Source organism: Odocoileus virginianus, chromosome 30 (genome assembly GCF_023699985.2).
Source record: "Odocoileus virginianus isolate 20LAN1187 ecotype Illinois chromosome 30, Ovbor_1.2, whole genome shotgun sequence".
Taxonomy (NCBI): Eukaryota; Metazoa; Chordata; class Mammalia; order Artiodactyla; family Cervidae; genus Odocoileus; species Odocoileus virginianus.
Genome location: NC_069703.1, coordinates 32,282,110 through 32,299,534, shown reverse-complemented (window position 1 = coordinate 32,299,534; position 17,425 = coordinate 32,282,110). Strand labels below are relative to the sequence as shown.

Here is a 17,425-nt window from a genome sequence, read left to right as displayed (position 1 = left end):
GAGAGGGGACACAATTCAGCCCATAACATCTCAGAATTAAACAGAACTCTGCTCTAGGTCACTCGGGGGGAGGCACAGTGAGTTGCAGGGACAGCCACTGGGAGACGCCTGAGAGGAGAGCACGGTGCTCAAGGCTGAAAGTGGCTGCCAGTATGGGAAGGTGTTCCTGAGGAGACGTGGAAACGCGCGCTGTAAAACCAGATGTGTGTGAGATGCTGAGCCAGGGCCTGTCCAAGCTCACCATCTTGGCTCCCATTTGAGTCCTGCTGTTGGAGACGGGCTTGCAAATGATGTGATGTTACTTCCCACACACATTCATCAGCTAGCAACTCCAGTACCAGATTTCTGGGATTTTTAGTGAACAGAGAAGATTGTGATAGCAAGCTGACACCTGGCGAGGCTTTGTCGTTGTCGCTGACTCATCAGGAAATGCCAAGATGGGGCGTGCGCCCTCGCGTGTTCAGGAATCACAGCCCCACCACCTTGCCTGCGTTGTCATCCCCTCCCGTGCTTTGTGTAGATGACTTCTCTGGTCTTCCTGCGAAATGACTCATTTGTCTGCCAGCTGAGGTTCTCTCCCTGATGACTCCCAAGACGTGCTGTCGTGAATGTAGGATTGGATACCTGAGGCAGATAATTATGCGGTGGTGGCCATTTCATGCTGCCCTGAATGGACTAGCTTGGCTCGCCCAGGAGATGGCTGGCTCCTGCTGACACTTGTTTTCCTTGATGTAAACCTCTGAGCTGATATATCTATTGTAGCTTTACTAAGGCTACATGCATGGTAGAAGATCAGAGTTTCTGTGCTTTGGGTGGAGCCAAGTCCACTGAATTTGGTAACCTGAAGACCAGCTCAGATGGGCAGTTACATTACTCTGATACACAAATAAAAATGAAGACGTGAACTTGCAATCCATAAAATGCACTTGGTTTTGAAACATATTCCTGAGTGAAGGAATAAGTGAAGACCAATAAGAGGAGGATCCTTGGTGGTCACAAAGTCAGGAGTCAATGTCACATACATTTCCCACACATGTATCTTCCCAGATCTGATTTTTGTAGTAAATCTGTGTCTCTGGGACCTACCGCAGTGCCTGCCACTCAGACCTTCACCCTCTGTCCCCTTCTGAGCAAGATTTAGAAGGCAAAACTGCCCCTCTGGTTTTAACAGCTTCACCATCTGAATTTAATTCTTTGGTCTTCTTTTCATTTTGACCTAAAACAAATTCCTGTCACTTCTTTTTTTTTTTTAATTGTAGGCTTCAGGATGAATTGTGTGTCTCCAGAATTTGTTAGAGTCAGTAATTAATACTGTTTCTCCTGTTTTCTCTGAAGTGTCTCAAAATGGGGACTGTGGTCTAGTAATTGGCAAGTCCTCTATTTAAAATTTACATGCCTTTTAAGAAAGCTTGTAAGAATTAACCCTTTATTCATCCTTCGTGTACTCTGAGTTTCATAAATTGGGATTTCTGGAAAGCAGGACCAAACTGTAAACCATCTTGATGCTTCTCATCAATGGGTTCAAGGCTGTCACATGACCTCCGTGAAGTGTTTTCCAGAGCACTTAGCATCTGCCCTTCAATCACATGGAAAAGAAACTCAAGAGTAACAGCACTAATACCCACTGAGCACTTCACTCACGTGGGTCAGCTAGGGTGCTGAGCAGTTTGCCCACATTACCGTATGGGATGAGACGGCTGGATGGCATCACTGACTCAGTGGACATGAGTTTGAGTAAGCTCCGGGAGGTGGTGATGGACAGGGAGGCTTGGCGTGCTGCAGTCCATGGGGTCGCAAAGAGTTGGACATGACTGAGCGACTGAGCTGAACTGAGTGCATGGGAATCCTCATGTCCCTAGGAGTCAGGTGTTAGTAAAACTTCCAGATGAGGTGCTAGAAGATTAAAGTGATTCAGGTCCCACATCTGTGCAGTCAGAGGAAGTGTCCAGATTTGGGACCAAGTCTCAGCACCACACCTCACCACTGCCCTTCTTGGAAAGGCATCCGGAAGCTTTGGGGAGATGAAGCGATGCCCAGCAGGCCCTCAGGGCTCACGCCCCCCTCTTCCCCCACTCCCCTGAGGCAGTCAGACCTCAGCAGTGCCCACCCACCTCCCTCGGGGTGCCCGCCTGCCCTTGCCGCCCATGCTTTCCTGCCATGTGGCAGCTGCTGGCGTTACCTCTACAGAGTTCAGACGTCATACATGCCAAAGACTGGGCTGAACCGGGCTTGCTATTTATTTCTGTGGCACCTACAAGGTCTGTTAGAGGAGGAAATAGTAACCCACTCCAATATTCTTGCCTGGAGCACCCCATGGACAAAGGAACCTGGGGGGCTGTCCCGAAACAGTCGGAACAGAGGGAAGCGACTTAGCACAGGGTCTGTGCTGACACTTCGGGCTGAATTTGCTCACCCCATCTCAGTGGATTTTCATGTAACCCAAAGGACAAGGTCATGGCCCCCCTGCAGAGCTAACTGCCCAGATTTCTTGGAGCCGCCTGGGCAGGGTCAGTTAAATCTCTTACAAGGAACGCTGGCAGGAGGAGGGCGAGGAAAGGGCTGTCCCACACCTCCCACCCCTCTGGGGCTGAGGGAACCAGGGCTGAGGCTGGCCGGGGGTGGGGGTGGGGGATTCCCAGAGGCCGGATCGTGACGCCTTCTTCATTCACTCAAGACGACAAGCCCGGAACGCCTACTGCGGGCCAGCGGATGCCTGCGCACTGGGGAGAGAGGCGCCTCCGGGCCGGGGCCGAGGGCCCTCTAGTAAGATGGGTTAGTTATGCTGACAGGAGTGGCAAGAGCTTTAAGGAGGTGAGGTCACCGGTGGTGGTCAGGGAAGGCTTCCCGGAGGAGGTGTTGCCGCAGCCGCCGCCGAGATGACGAAAAGGAGCTATAGCCGGGGGTGGGGGTGTGGAGGGTTGGGGGGTCTGGAGGAGAAAGACGCCCTAGGAGGGGGGAACCATCGGCGAGGCCCCTAGCACTCAGAACCCCCCAACCCGCCCGAAAAGAGGCGTCCTGAGCAGCGGTGAGCGGCCCCCGGTTCTCGCTTTAAAGGCGGAGCACCGGGGCGCGAGACGAAGGGGGCGGAGCCAGGGCCCCTCGCGGGCGCCGATTGGCCGACGCGAGCGTGCGGAGCGGCTCCGCGGGCGTCGATTGGGCGGGTGAGGCCGAGGGCCGGGTGATGTGGAGGCAGCTAGCCGAGGCCACGTGGGGGCTGCGCTGGGAGTTGCGGGAGGCAGGGGAGGGGCGCGCGGTGCAGGCTGCGGGTCGCTGCGCCGGGCGGCAGGGACGGGACTCCGGGCCCGCGGTGAGTGAGCGTCCGGGGAGTCGGGCGGGGGCTGGGACTGGCGGATCGGCTGAAGCGGGACTTGGTTCCAGGGCGTGGAGATTGAGGTGCGTGGGTGGTTGCGTGGGGGGGCGCGTGTCGGATGGGGAGTCGCCTGTCTCCTTTTCGCCCATCACCGTCATCATCTGTCACTTCCACCATCACCGTCCATCACCTCCACCATCCCGTTGGCTAGCGTCCTGCCTCGCTCGCCCCTCTGTTGGGGGGGCGGGGGGGAGGGCAAGACTTTCTCCGCTCCCGGGGACGGCCGGGAACCCTGACAGTGCTCCCTGGGAATTACAGTGATAGGAATAATTCCCCACGCTGCGGAGCGTTCTGTACCGCCGCACATCTGGTTTCGGCCCCACTTTAATCCTGAAAACAGCACTTTCCTCTTCATGTCGTCTGCTCGGGGAGCCTAAATTTGATGGCACCTCCCCCCCTGACAGAGACGCACGCAGATCCCAGGCCCTCTTCACTCTGCCGTATTTTCCTCCAAGTCGCTTCAGCTTCCCTGTAATGTTGCTGATTTCCAGTATCCACCCCTGCCCCTCCTCAGGCCAGCTTGCTGAGGGCTGAGACTTTGTTTTGTTCACCTGGAACGTAGCGCTTGGAAATATTCTCAGAAGGAACAGATAGATGAACAACTCCAGGAGGCAGCTGCTATCATTAAGCCCACTCTCTGGTTGAGGACATGGAGGCTGATGTTGGTGACATCAGTCAACGTCGTGGGGACCCCACCATCCACGGATTTGACCTTAGTCTCTCCCACCCTGTGGCAAGGGCAGCCAGGGCTGGCCCGGGGCAGGGGGTTGCCCTGGGGGTAGGAGGCTGTCCTGGGAATAGGGGGGCTCTTCTGTGCTGCGGAGCCAAAGACAGTGTGGTGAGTCTGGAGTGCCTCTGGCAGCTGCAGGCCGTTTGGCCTGGGAGGCAGGCAGCGGGAGAAAGCAGCTGATCACATCCACCCCCAGCACTGCTGCTGTTCCTTCCTCGCCTCACCTGCCCCTGGGTAGGCTGGGACCCACCAAACTCAGGAGGTGGACACCTGCTTTCTTGGGGGCGGGCACTGCCATAGCGGGGATGGGGGGCAGGGAGGGGGGAAGAGCCCTATAGACCCACAGTGGGTTCCCAGCTCCCCTTTTGCTGTGTGACTTTGGGCAGGTGAGCCACCATTTGCTAAGCTCGGAGCCTGCAGGCTGAGGGGTCTCCGGTGACGCTGGAAGGTGGGCCCTCCTTAGGACACCACTTGGCTGTAGTACAGCGCAGCAGAGGGCTCCATCCGTGCCCCTCGAGGTAGTCCACCCATCCGGGCCCGGTCTCTTAAGTGGCCACCTCGAAAACGTCAGAGGAGCAAGAGAAGGGCCCCAGCCTTGCTCCAAATGTGTCCCCTTAGGACCTTCTGGCCCAGAGCCAGGCTCCTGTGCAAAAACCTAAGAAAAACAGATCTGATCAAAGGGATCCGTGGATGTCTGTGCCTGGAATAGGTCAGCGGGTCTGTTTCCAGTCTTCTGTGAGCCTCTCCCCTCCCTGGTCCCCTGGGCAGTCTGGGGCTGAAAGGTACTGTATCCCTCGGGCTTAGGAGGGAGAAACTTCCAGTTTTCCAAGGTTGGGGGAAGAAGGATCAGGTGATGTGGGGGTGAAGTGGGACCCATAAGAGGGCCCAGTGGCCTGGTCTCCCCCTTGCGCCCCCACAGCCTACACCCCGGGGTGTCCCCAAGAAAGCTGTGGCTCTGGGGAGGAGGCTGTTTGCAGCCTCAGACACTGCTGTCCTGGCTGTGGGAGGGGTCACAGCCCCGGTGCCTCCTTCCACTCCCACCCTCTGAGTGAGATGTGCTCCCTGCTCCCCACCTCTCCCTCCTCCCATCTTTCCCTTATCTCTCTTGCCATTGTCTTTCTTCTCACTCCTCTGTTTCACTTCTTCTTAAGTCACTAAGTCGGGTCCTACTCTTTGTGACCCCATGGACTGTGGCACACCAGGCTTCCCTGTCCGTCACTATCTCCTGGAGTTTGCTCAAATTCATGTCCACTGAGTCAGTGATGCCATCCAACCATCTCATCCTCTGTCATCCCCTTCTCCTCCCGCCTTCAATCTTTCCCAGCATCAGGGTCTTTTGGCCAAAGTATTGGAGCTTCAGCATCAGTCCTTCCAGTGAATATTCAGGACTGATCTCCTTTAGGATGGACTGGTTGTGTCTTAGCTGTCCAAGGGACTCTCAAGAGTCTTCTCCAACACCATAGTTTGAAAGCATCAATTATTTGGCGCTTAGCTTCTTTATAGTCCAACTCTCACATCCGTACATGACTACTGGAAAAACCATAGCTTTGACTGTATGGACCTTTGTCGGCAAAGTAATGTCTCTGCTTTTTAATATGCTGTCTAGGTGTGTCATGGTTTTCATCCTCTGCTCCTTCCCTCTCTCCGTTTTGCCCCATTTGGTTTGGGTTTTGGTCTCTGCCTCCTCTGTTCCCCCCTACCCCTGCCTGCGGGCACCAGGCATCCCAGCCCAGGATGTGTTGAAGGTCCAGTTCCCTGGAAGCCCCATCTCCGTACCTGGAACCAGGGCCACGTAGCTTCTGTGCCAGTTACACCCTAACCTTGCTGTATTTAAACGTAAAATGATGGTACGTAATGGCATGATGTGAAAAATAATTAGGATCGAAATGTGAAGAGAGGTGGGAGGGCCCAGGAAAGCAGGAGGGCGGAGCTGGGAAGCCCTCGAGGGGGCCCTGCAGGCTTCCTTTAAAGGCTCACTGAGGCCCTTTCATGCCGCTAGTGGCCCCAGCTGGCCTGAGCCAGCTGCTGGGGCCGATGGTCATGTACAAGGCTGGGGTAGGGGCCATCCCTGGGCTCTAGGCGATCTCCCAAACCCGCCGTCCAGGACTCCCGCAGGTGCTAGAGCACACCCACGGTGCACGCATCTCCTGCCCGGCGCCTTGTCTGATCCCGGCTCTCTCGGCAGGAATTGTGGCCCCAGGCACGCCTGCCCTCCTAGATTGGGGGTTTCCTCTTAGGTGCGGCCTGCTGCAAGGAGGCCCTGACAGTAATCAGACCTCACTGTCCCTGAGATCCCCTCTTGAGTGGGTCCCCCGTCCCCCCATACTGTGGCCCCCTGCCGCGGAGAGCCAACTCGCTGGAAAAGACCCTGATGCTGGGAAAGACTGAGGGCAGGAGAAGGGGGCGACAGAGGATGAGATGGTTGGATGGTATCACCGACTCGATGGACCTGAGTTTGAGTAAACTCCGGGAGTTGGTGATGGACGGGGAGGCCTGGTGTGCTGCAGTCCATGGGGTCGCAGAGAGTCGGACATGCCTGAGTGACTGAACGCCAACAACCACATTCCGCACGAGACCGTCCTTGTTGGCCACAGCTCTGACCCTGGCGGGCATCGTGCTCAGTTCTGTGCCTGCGTTCAGGTCTCACCAGTGCCACACGTTATCCCACGTTTGGGGTTGAGGAAATGGGGGGCTCAGAGAGGTGAAGCAGCTTATGCAAAATCACACAGGATTTGGACCCGGGTCTCTCTGATCCCAAATGCAGTGGTTTACAAGCAGCCTGGTAAGACGGAGCCCTCCGGGATGGGGGATGGACGCGGGTGTCTAAATTGGCCCCGAGGAAGCCTGAGGGAGCTGAATCCCGGGGCTGAGGCAGAGACATTCAGTCATTCCGTTTTGTGATGCGTTTGTTGTTGTTGTTGTTATCGTTTTCTCATTTATGTTGTGGCCGCGCTGGGTCTTCATTCCCGAGACCCAGCTCTCCAAGGCAGGGCATCAGCTTCTCCAGTTGCCACGTGCAGGCTCCGCGGTGGCAGGATGCATTCATGCTGCATTCCCTGAGCACCAGCTGTGCCCTGAGCTCTGAGGGGAAGGACGTGCCCTCCCTGCCCCTGAGGACAGTCTGGAGGGCAGTGTCCCCCCTCTTCTCTGCTGGGGGATCCGGGAGGTCTGGGCACACTGGCGCCCGGCTGGGCTCCCTCCCCTCTGACACAGCACCAGTGCCGGCTCTGGCTGGGGTGGACGCTTCGGGCAGAGGCTGGGGTCGGGCTGGACAGGAGCCAGGGTCACCTCAGTTCAGGGGCCGCCGCTGCCCCGCGGACTCCAGGCGTCCTGCCCTGGCACCTGCTGTGGCTCCCTGCTGCCCACGGGGCAGCGCCTCAGTCCCCTCGTGTGACGGTTTGGGCTGACCCCATCCCGGGTGCTGCTCTGGTAAGTTCTGCCTCGGGGCCCCAGCTGCCCAGCTCCTCGGGGCCTTCGCAGACCCTGTTCAGGCCGCTGTCACATGCCTCCTCTTGGGTGGTATCTTCCAGGGTGCCCCTCCCCTGGCACTCTGCACAAGCTGGCTACATGTCCGCTCCCCGTTCCTCCAACCTCACGCCTCAGCGAGAACTTCTCTGCCGTGGTCACCCCCCAGCCTGCCCTTCATGGCCTCTTCTCTGCTCTATCACCATCTGTGTTAGTCTCTCAGTCGTGTCTGACTCTGTGACCCCACGGATTGTAGCCCACTGGGCTCCTCTGTCCATGGGATTCTCCAGGCCAGAATACTGGAGTGGGTAGCCTTGCCCTTCTCCAGGGGATCTTCCCAACCCAGGGATCGAACCCAGGTCTCCCGCATTGCAGGTGGATTCTTTACCAGCTGAGCCACCAGGAAAGCCCCTTATCACCATCTGGCATATTCCATATCTTACTGATGGCTTAATTGAATGACGGCTCCACAAGGGCAGGCGGGGACTTTGTCGTGTTGCCTGGGGTGTGTGTCCCCTGTGTCCCAGCGCCCAGGACGCTGCCTGGCACACACAGCAGGCGCCCAGGCAGGGCTTGCTGGATGCCAGCGCGCGGAGGGGAGCCTCTGACCGGTGCTCCGAGGTTGGGCACCAGCCTTGGGCGCCAGCCCTCCTCGCCCTGCCCTTTGCAGCCTCCTCTCCGTCGGAGCAGGAAGCCGGCGGCCCTGGGGGCCATGCAGAGGGCGGGGGCCGGGGGCCGGAGGGCCTCCGACTGCGGCCCTGCCCCTCAGCGGCCCCGGTGCATCACCAAGTTTGCCCAGGTGGGTGGGGTCGGTCCCTGGGGGCGGGGCTGGCCCTGGGTGGGGGGAGGAGCCTCGGGCCCCTGTATTCCCAGCTTGGGGGGAGGTGGGAGAGGGGCGGCTCTGGAGTGTGTGCCCACGAATGAGGCCATGGGGCCTGGTGGGGGGGCGGTGGAGGTGGAACCTGGCCCCGGGGATGCCTTCTGCCACCCACCAGCCTCCCCCACAGCTCAGAGTGTGTGTGAGGAGGGTCACGTGGAAAGTGGGGATCAGGGCCAGGGGCCTGACTCCCCCGCCCCCCCACCCCGCACCCCTGCCCCCAAGCAGTACGTGGGCTCCTTCCCCGTGGACGACCTGGACCCCCAGGAGAGCGTGTGGCTGGTCCAACAGCAGCTGTGGGCGCTGAAGGTAGCGGGCTGGCGGGGGGCACTTCCCCGCTGGGCTCAGAGCCCCGGAGTGTCGGGCTGGGAATGACCTCTGAGGCCCTTGGGTCCACCCCAGTCCCCCATTCAGAAAGACCGAGCAAGTGAGACCCAGGGAAGGGCGGAACCAAAGCCTTTCTGAGAGGTGGGCGCCCTTGGGACCACACGCGGGCTCCTGGAGCCACGTTCTTCATGCCCCGAGGCTCCCTTCCCCCTGGCAGTCGTGACCTGGGCCCCACAGGTGGGAGATGTGGGGGGCGGTCATCACGGGCCTGGGGGTTGGTCTGCCAGGAGCCATGCACGCTGGGCCAACCCCGGGGGACTCCCCGTCCAGGGTTCCGCCCCCTGGCAGCTGTGGCGGAGAGGGGAGGGGGGGTGGGGAAGGGGGGCGGAGTTGCTGACCAGCCCCAGGGTCAGAGGCCAGGCTGGGCAGGCCGGGTGGTGACGTCGCCCCCCACTCACTGTCTCCCACCCAGGACTGTCCCCGTCGCCGGGCCGTCATCCTGAAATTCAGCCTTCAGGGCCTCAAGATCTACAGCGGGGAGGGCGAGGTAGGAGCCTGCTGGGGGTGGGGGGTGCAGGTGAGGACCCCCCGGGTGCCCTGCTCCCCGGGGACACGCCTCTGCCCAGCCCTGCAGCCTCCCCGGTTTCTCAGCCTGCCCTGGGCCTTTGGACATCCTCTCTCCAAGGGCCCTCTCCCTAGTTTCTCCCCACCCCCCCCCACCCCACTCCCTGCCTCCAGCCCTAGAATCTCCAGGGACCAGCTCCTAGCCTGAGCGTCAGGCCCAGCCGACCTCATGAGGTCTGGGCCGGTCCCCAGGCTGGGCCAGGGGGGCTGTGGCCAGCGTCTCATGATTGTGGAATAGGGCCAGGGAGGCTGGAGGCGGGCTGGGAACCCCTGTTTGGTCACCCATCCTCCTCTTGGTGAAAAACCAGCCCAAAAAAATGAACTCCAGCCCTGTGTGCCAGGCGAGGTGCCCCACGACTTGGCACCAAGCTCTCCTACGAGGTGGTGCCGATGTGTCCAGAGCTGGCACGGTGGGGGCCCTGGGGTCAGTACCCGTACCACCTGCACGAGGTCTCACTGACGCCCTCTGCCGGCCCCATCGGAGGGGTCCTGTCCCTCCTTAACACCCGTCCCAGCAAGGGCTCAGAGAGCTGTGTTCAGCTGCCCAAGGCACCGGAGAGTGAGTGACACAGTCCGGATTCGAACCCTGGTCACCTGACTCCAGAGACCAGGAGTGCAAGCCCGGGGCTGGCCACTACTGCCTGGCCCTGTGACCCTGCAGGCCGGGAATGCTCTGCCCCTCGGCTCCATGACCCAGCACGACCACCCCGGTCAGCTGGTTGGCAGCCCAGGGCAGGGGCCCCGAGCTCAGGGTTCGTGTAAAGGATGAGGGTGCCCATGGGAAGCGTAGTTTGGGCAGGCCTGGAAGGAGGGCAGAGTTCTTCGTCCCAGGAGCTGGGTGGGCCCCCAGCTGGGCAACCAGGCTGGAGGGCAGACCTGCGATGCCGCCGGCCGGGGCGTGGCGCCGGCGGGGCTGCGCGCTGGCCGGCATCTGCAGCCACGTGGTGGGTCTGATGGAGTCCGCGGGCTTGCTGCCTCCCAGGTGCTCCTGATGGCTCACGCCCTGAAGCGCATCCTCTATGCCACCTGGTGCCCAGCCGACTGCCAGTTTGCCTTCATGGCCCGAAACCCCAGGAGCCCGGCCAGCAAGCTCTTCTGCCACCTCTTTGTGGGCAGCCAGCCTGGGGAGGTACCCGGGGCCCAGGGCAGAGTCCCAGCACTGGGGCTGGGGGGGGGTGGCGCGGTGTGCTGTGCATTCACATGGGTCCCAGGGACCGAGGCCATGGTGGCTCAGCGAGCTGGCCTGAGCACCCCCACCCCCTGGCCTGCACCCCTCGTCACCCTGGCTCCTTCGTGGCTCTGCCTTCGGAGGAACCCCCCAGTGTGTCAGTGGACTCAGCATGCCTCGGGCTGGGAGATGGGCAGCAGGCCGGGAGGCTCACACTGCCAGGCCTTCTTCCTTGCTGTTCTGCCTGCCTCCACGCCCCTCCCCCTCCTCATCCTGGCAAATTCCAGCTTGCCCTTTGAGGTTCAGCCCGGCTTGAATCCTCCAGACCACCCCACCTTCTGCCATCCTGTGACCTGAACTGCACTCTGCCATCTGTGTGTCCCTCACTGCAGTCACTGGAATTCTTTGAGTGCAGAGGCTGGGTCTGGGTCTTGAACTGTTCTGTTGCTTGGCCCTGTGGGGAGAGAGGATGGACGGGTGGATCCTAAAAGTCAAAGCCAGTGTGACCGCTGCTAACAGCAGAGCCGGGGCAGCCGGCCGTTTGGGCAGCAGGGCCTGGGCTTGGTTCCAGGCAGCAGGCCTTTGCCGTCCCCTCTGTGTGTTGAGCCCTGTGTGGCTACTGGGGTTACGGGTGGCCAAGCCATGACCCTTGAACTTTTGGAGCTCACAGTTCCATGTTGGGGCTAGATGCTGCCTGTGTGATGGATTGAACGTGCAGGTCTCAGAGTGCTGAGCCTGCCCGGGGCGGGGGGGGTGTTCCTGTGGTCCATGTCGTTAAAGGGGCACAGAGACTCCATGTTGTTCCCAGGGGTCACCCAGCAGTTCCTATGTGACAGGGCCAGGATCAGATCCCAGGTCCTATGACTTCAGGGCCTGGACTCTCAGCCATGCCTCTAAGAGGATATAGGTGGGGTTAGTAACTGAGGGCTAGCAGTGCATTTAGCCCATGTATTCCCAGCTCCAAGCACGATGCCTGGAACAAAGTAGACGCTCCCTGTTTGTTAAATGAATCAAGGAAGATGGGAGGGGAGGCTGCATGGTGGTGAGGTTTTGAGGGCTAAGTACTCGTTTTCTCAGGAAGAATAGGGAAGAGCACGTCGAGCCAGGGGGCTGCAGGCACCCCTGGCCCGTGGGTTGATGCCCGGGGATCCCCCAGGAGCCTCCCGGCTGAGCGCACCTCCCCCTCCCTCCCCAGGTCCAGATCCTTCACCTGCTGCTCTGCCGCTCCTTCCAGCTCGCTTACCTGCTGCAGCACCCGGAGGAGCGGGCGCGGCCCGAGCCACGCCCGAGCACTGTGGGGGACGTGCCGCTGAAGCCGGGGTCCGGCCCCGGGCACCCCCCTGGCCTAGTACGGGAACCCTTCGGCCGGGATCAGCTCTCACAGAACGTTGACGCGCTGGTCTCCTTCCGGCGGCTGCCGGCAGAGGCGTCTGGGGGCAGCGGGGTATGCAGCACCCCAGCCAGGGAGTGGGCAGGGGACGGGGGACGGGGCGAGGGTTTGGAGGTCGAGGGGGGCGGGTGCCGGATTTCCGTGGGAGGGGCTATGGCCGGGCCGGCCTGAGTCTGGGCGCCCCTGCGGGGCCCTCCCTAGAAGGAGCTGCTGGAGTCAGGGAGCCGCGTGGGCGCCCGCCACGCGCGCCTAGGGAACCCGTACTGCTCGCCCACGCTGGTGCGCAAGAAAGCCATCCGCAGCAAGGTGCTCCGCTCCGGGGCCTACCGCGCCTGCACCTACGAGACGCAGCTGCAGCTGTCCGCCCGCGAGGCCCGTGAGTTGCCGGGCACGCGTGCATTGGCGTGGGTTGGGCGAGGGTGGGCCTGAGCGGCAGCGTCTGCGGGCTGATTATAGAAGCCTGCTGAGTGCCGGGGCTCCGTGCTCGAGGATGCGTTCGGGGCTGAGCGCCCAGCTGCTGTTGGCCGAGGCGCGGGCATAGCTACTGAAGTGCTGTGAGTGGCGAGTGGGTGTGCGTAGGCGTGTGCCTGGGTGTGCCTGTGTCTTTCGGGAAGCACGATGTGTGCAGATTGGGCGGAGAGCGCGGGGCTTAGTAAAGAGAAAAGCTCGGGGGGGTGCCGAAGCCTGTGGGGGTGAAATAGGGATGGGCGAGGGGAGAGGACGACCTCCCTCCCTCTGATCGCTCTAGTTCCTGCCGCGTGGGAGGCCTGGCCCCGGGCACCCGGGGGCCCCTCGTGCCTGGTGGAGAGCGAGGGAAGCCTGACGGAGAACATCTGGGCCTTTGCTGGCATCTCCAGGTAGGAGTGGTGCCCAGCCCTTTGGGAGGGGCGGGGAACTAGGCTGTGAGCTCCCCCAGGGCCCCGAGATGTGCATCCCTGCCCTTGGACGGAGGGCTCTCCGACCTTAGGCCAGAGACTTCCCCACCCCTGGGCGTCAGTTTTCTGTAAAATGGGGATAATAAAAGGACCTTCCGGGCTTCCCTGGTGGTCTAGTGGTTAAGATTTCTGCGCTGCCGGTGCCGGGGGCGTGGATTCGATCCCTGGTGCAGAAACTAGGATCCCACATGCTGTGCGGTGCAGCCAAAAGATAAAAACAATTAAAAAAATAAAATATACAGACCTTCATTGCAGGGCTGTGGAGGGGATCAAATGAGGTTATTCAGGTGAAGCCTGTCACAGGGAACGGCCTTCCTAAATGCCTGCGCTTTAAAACTCTCTCCCTAGTGGGGCAACAGTTAGGGTAACCCTTGGAAACCTTTCTGAGAGGCAGTCAGAAAGCGTCCTTTCCTGGAAGGCATACTCTGGGCAGGCACTGTGTTTCCGACTCTGTGGGTCTGTTAGGCCATTCAGCAGACTGAGGCTGGGTCCCGACAAGGGGCCGGCCCTCAGCCTCTGGCCTCGGCCCTCCCAGGCCCAGCGCCCTCGCACTGCTGCGGAGAGACGTGCTGGGGGCCTTCCTGCTGTGGCCTGAGCCGGGCGCCAGTGGCCAGTGGTGCCTGTCGGTGAGAACGCAGTGCGGCGTCGTGCCGCACCAGGTCTTCCGGAACCACGTGGGCCGCTACTGCGTGGAGGTGAGAGGGTTCCCGGCCACACTTCTCGCCATCAAGCCCCGCCCCTTTCACACCACACCCCGGCCCCTCATTGGCTCACTCTGGCCCCACCCCCCCCCTATTTAACGCTGCATCCGGCTCTTCAGCCATTGGTCCTTCCGGCTCTGGCCCCACTTCTCTGCGGGCTCCACTCTAAGGCCCCTCTCTCACCAGAGTAGGGTATTTCAACTAGAGTCATGGGCTTCCTAGGTGGTGCTGGTAGTAAAGAACCTGCCTGTCAGTGCAGGACGTAGAGGAGATGCAGCTTCCATCCCTGGGTTGGGAAGATCCCCCTGGAGGAGGAGATGGCAACCCACTCCAGTATTCTTGCCTGGAGAATCCCATGGACAGAGGAGCCGGGCAGGCTACAGTCCACAGGGTCTTAAAGAGTCAGACACGACTGAAATGACTTAACACACAGACACTTAACACTCCACACAGTGGAGTCTTGGGCTAGGGTCACGCCTCGCATTTTTACATCAATCACAGCTTTTAAAAGTCATGCTTTCCCACACCCTAACTCGTCTTTTAGCAGAGGAGGAAACTGACTCAGAGAGGGTCGAGGCTTGCGTTTAAGTTCACACAGTCTCTAGGTCTGGAGTCCTAGCCTGATCACATGTTTCCAGGGACTGGGGTGGGCAGGCATGGATTTTTAAATGCTCGGCCTTATTTGCACGCTAAGTGCCTCGGTCTTGTCCAGGCCCCGGGGGAGATAAAGAGAGGGAAAGGGGTGTGGTTCTGCTAGGAGCAGGACAGTGTCCTCTCTGAATTCCTCTAAAGTGAGGCAGGATCCAGGGTGATGGGGTAGTCGGAGGCATCATCTGTGGGGAAAGGGGGGCTGGAACTGAAGTCCCTGCCCTGCCCCCTCCCCAGCACCTGCCGGCTGAGTTCCCCAGCCTGGAAGCCCTGGTGGAGCACCACGCTGGAACGGAGCGGAGCCTCTTCTGCTCCCTTGACATGGGCCGCTTGAACCCCGGCTACGAGGAGCAGGACTATGGGCCCGAGGGCCGGCCTCCTCGGGCGCTCAGACCCCTGGGCCACGCCAAGTCTGAGGCAGAACTGCAGGGTCTGGGCTAGGAGGCAGGGCCCCACGCCAACAGGCCCCGCTGTACCCTGGCTCCCGAGCCTCAGCGGGCCACTCGGCTCTGGCCTCTTCCACCCTGCTGGGCACCAGTTCCATCCAGTCACTGTCCCTGGGACCAGTCTTCCATCATTTCCCTGCCTGTGGGGGGGCCCTGAGAGTGAGGATCACCAGGGGCTTCTCCCCAGGACACGGGCCGTCAGGATCACAAGCGCAGCAGACCGAGCTCCAGGCTTCCCAGAACTTGTCGGGTGACTTGATGCTTGCCTTCCCTGGGTCTCACCTCCCTCCTGGGTGGGGAGCTTTCCAAAGTGGGCAGGAAGGTTGTTCCAGTTCAGGTGGGGCCCTCCCCCAAGCAGGCCAGGTCTTGGGGCCCTGACTGGGTGTCCCCAGAGAGCTCCAGGCCAAGGCAGCCAGACGCATGAGGGAGAGGCATGTGGGCAGGCAGGAGGGAGTTCTCACTTTGGGCAGAGGTGTGGGGACAAGTCGCCCTCTCCGTGAGAGAAGCAGGGACAACGTGGTGGAGCTTGGGGGCGACGTCCAGGCTGACGGAGCACGGCCTATTTCCCACGTCCTTTGAGGTGAGAGGAGCCCGCCCTTGAGTCCTGAAGTGTGGGGGTTAAGAGGCTGCAGAGAGGAGCCGAGTCACCCAGAGCCCAGGTGGACACCTGTGCGTAGAAAGCAGTGTGAGCGGGCTGACGGGGCAGAGGATCCCAGTGAACCTCAGATCAGGAAGGCTGCTTTCTCTGCTCTGAACCGCAGAGCTGGGCCTCCTGCTCACACAGAAGAGATGTCGCAGACTCGTCTCTTCCCACACACCCTCCAAAACCCATCAAGACACCCCCCTACCCAGCCTCACTGCCTTTGGCCACTTGATTCTGAGGGGCCAGCAGTAAGCTACAGGCTACAGGCTTACAGGGGTGACTAGGGCCCTGATCCACTCATCCTGCAGGCCACACTGGGTTTGGATTTGGTGGCTGCTTGGGAAGTCCACGCCCCACCTCATGGTGGCATTTCCCTTAATGGGCATCTGTCAGGGACCACGTCACTAGGTCAGCCCCACTGGAGGTGAGGGTCAGGGAGGAACCATCTGAAGGCAGAACCAATGTGGGCCCTGCCAGAGGACACTTGGCCTGGGCTGACACGGGGGCATTCATCCAGGGAAATGACCCCACAGTGACAGCTCTAGGTATCCCCCTTTATAAGCAAAGTTGACAGGCAAACATGAATCTCCCAAACTAGGGAGCAAGTTCATGGTGGATGAACTTCTACTCCTGAGGCAGAGGTCTAGTCGTGGGTCTGGGGGCTGCCTTCTCTCCTCTCTGGGGACAGGATGTGACTGAGTAGGGCCTTGAAAGTAATACACTCCTGTTTCCTGGAAAAACGAGCAGCCCCAATGGAATAAAAAGAACGAGGAGCCTCAGAAGTTCAGGCCTGGCGTCCCCGGTTTACACCCTCCGGCTCAGTAAAGGCTCTTGGCTGGGGCCTTGTCACTCTTGTCACAATAGATGGAAGGAGGAAGCCGTCCTTTTGGCGCTTGTTTCACTGGAACCGCAGCAGTGGTTTTGTACTGAATATGCGTGGGAGCCTGGACTCGTGTTACAGCCCTTACTACCGGAAGCCATCTCCTCCCTGGGCAAAGCCCTGTTTCCTCAGGAGCCCCAGCCTCCCATTTCTCTGGCAAGGAGAGGGGTTTGGTGATGTGGGGCCCAGGATTACCGCCCCGGAGCCGCACACATTTAGGAAGCCCCGCTAACTGGTCTGACCTCTGTGAGGGACAGATTTCGTCGCACAAGTTGTCGTGTGGACGGGGTGTGGGGAGCGTCCCCACGGTACTTTACATCCCTTCACGCGGCGCTTTGGGTCGCGTGGCACAAACGAGGCCGGGTTTCTGCTTCGCGTGCGCAGACGCCTCACTGCCTTCATTGCAGACCAGTTTCCTCTGTCGCAACCAGTGCCACCTGGGTAGCCCAGCCTCCTTACTGTGTGGACTTGAAGCAAATAAAATGCATTTCTTGCGGTTGCTGAGTACAGACTTTTCCTTTGAAAGGCCAGGGCTTTGTCCAGGTTGCCTGCTTTGTTTTTGTTTGCCAACCATACCTTCTGCTGGCGCTGAATGGCGCAGACAGAGATCCTGTCGTCAGGGGCTCAGGAGGTCTTGAACGAATTGCGTGGGTAGCTTCAATCGACGACTCCTGCTTAAAACCTTAGGTGGGTATTTCCTGTATGGAGGAGGCTCAAGTCCTTATGTTCTGGCCACTCGGCTGATCCTTCTGCTCCTGCAACATGCCACAGGGCCTTTTCTCAGGCCTCCTTGCCCTCCTCTCCTTTAACTGATGAACTCCTCAACCTTACCATCTCACTCTCAGGGAGCCTGCCCTGACTGCCCCCTGGCCCCCTGCCTGGGCTGGGTGAGGTATCCTGGCCAACTATTCAGTACATCTGTTCCTTTAGTTTGTTAATACTCTTTTATTTATGGGATTTTTGTTTGTGGGATATTTGTTTCAAATGTCAGCCTCCCCCACTAGACCACACGTGCACTGGAGGGCAGGGGCTGAGCTCTCTCCCAGCATCTATTGCCGTGCCTGGCCCATAGCAGACAATTTCTGTGCAAACGGGAGCCCAGAGGAGGTGCGACCAGGGGCTCTTCTAGAGGGATTTGTGCGGGGGTCGGGGTAGGTGTGGGGAGAGAGGCCAGGCAGCCTCTCCAGCCAAAGGACTTTGGCTCTCGAATTTGTTTTGTAT

At 60.0% G+C, this 17,425-nt stretch overlaps 1 protein-coding gene across 8 annotated transcripts; it reads left to right on the top strand.

Annotated features, from left to right (window-relative positions):
• Positions 1-3,219: 3,219 nt before the first annotated feature.
• SH2D5 (SH2 domain containing 5) lies at positions 3,220-16,700 on the top strand. 8 transcript variants are annotated; one of them, XM_070458840.1, is made up of 10 exons: positions 3,220-3,393; positions 8,236-8,364; positions 8,668-8,751; positions 9,242-9,316; positions 10,376-10,522; positions 11,757-12,005; positions 12,153-12,327; positions 12,700-12,808; positions 13,422-13,581; positions 14,473-16,700. In XM_070458840.1, the coding sequence occupies exons 2-10, from the start codon at positions 8,278-8,280 to the stop codon at positions 14,674-14,676; spliced, it is 1,290 nt and encodes a 429-aa protein (XP_070314941.1). In that variant the 5' UTR covers positions 3,220-3,393; positions 8,236-8,277; the 3' UTR covers positions 14,677-16,700. The 8 variants fall into 8 exon arrangements, with proteins under 8 accessions (XP_070314941.1, XP_020767737.2, XP_070314938.1 ...); XM_020912078.2 differs by having other exon boundaries at positions 7,941-8,364; positions 8,671-8,751; XM_070458837.1 differs by having other exon boundaries at positions 7,941-8,364; positions 12,156-12,327.
• The last annotated feature ends 725 nt before the right edge of the window (positions 16,701-17,425 follow it).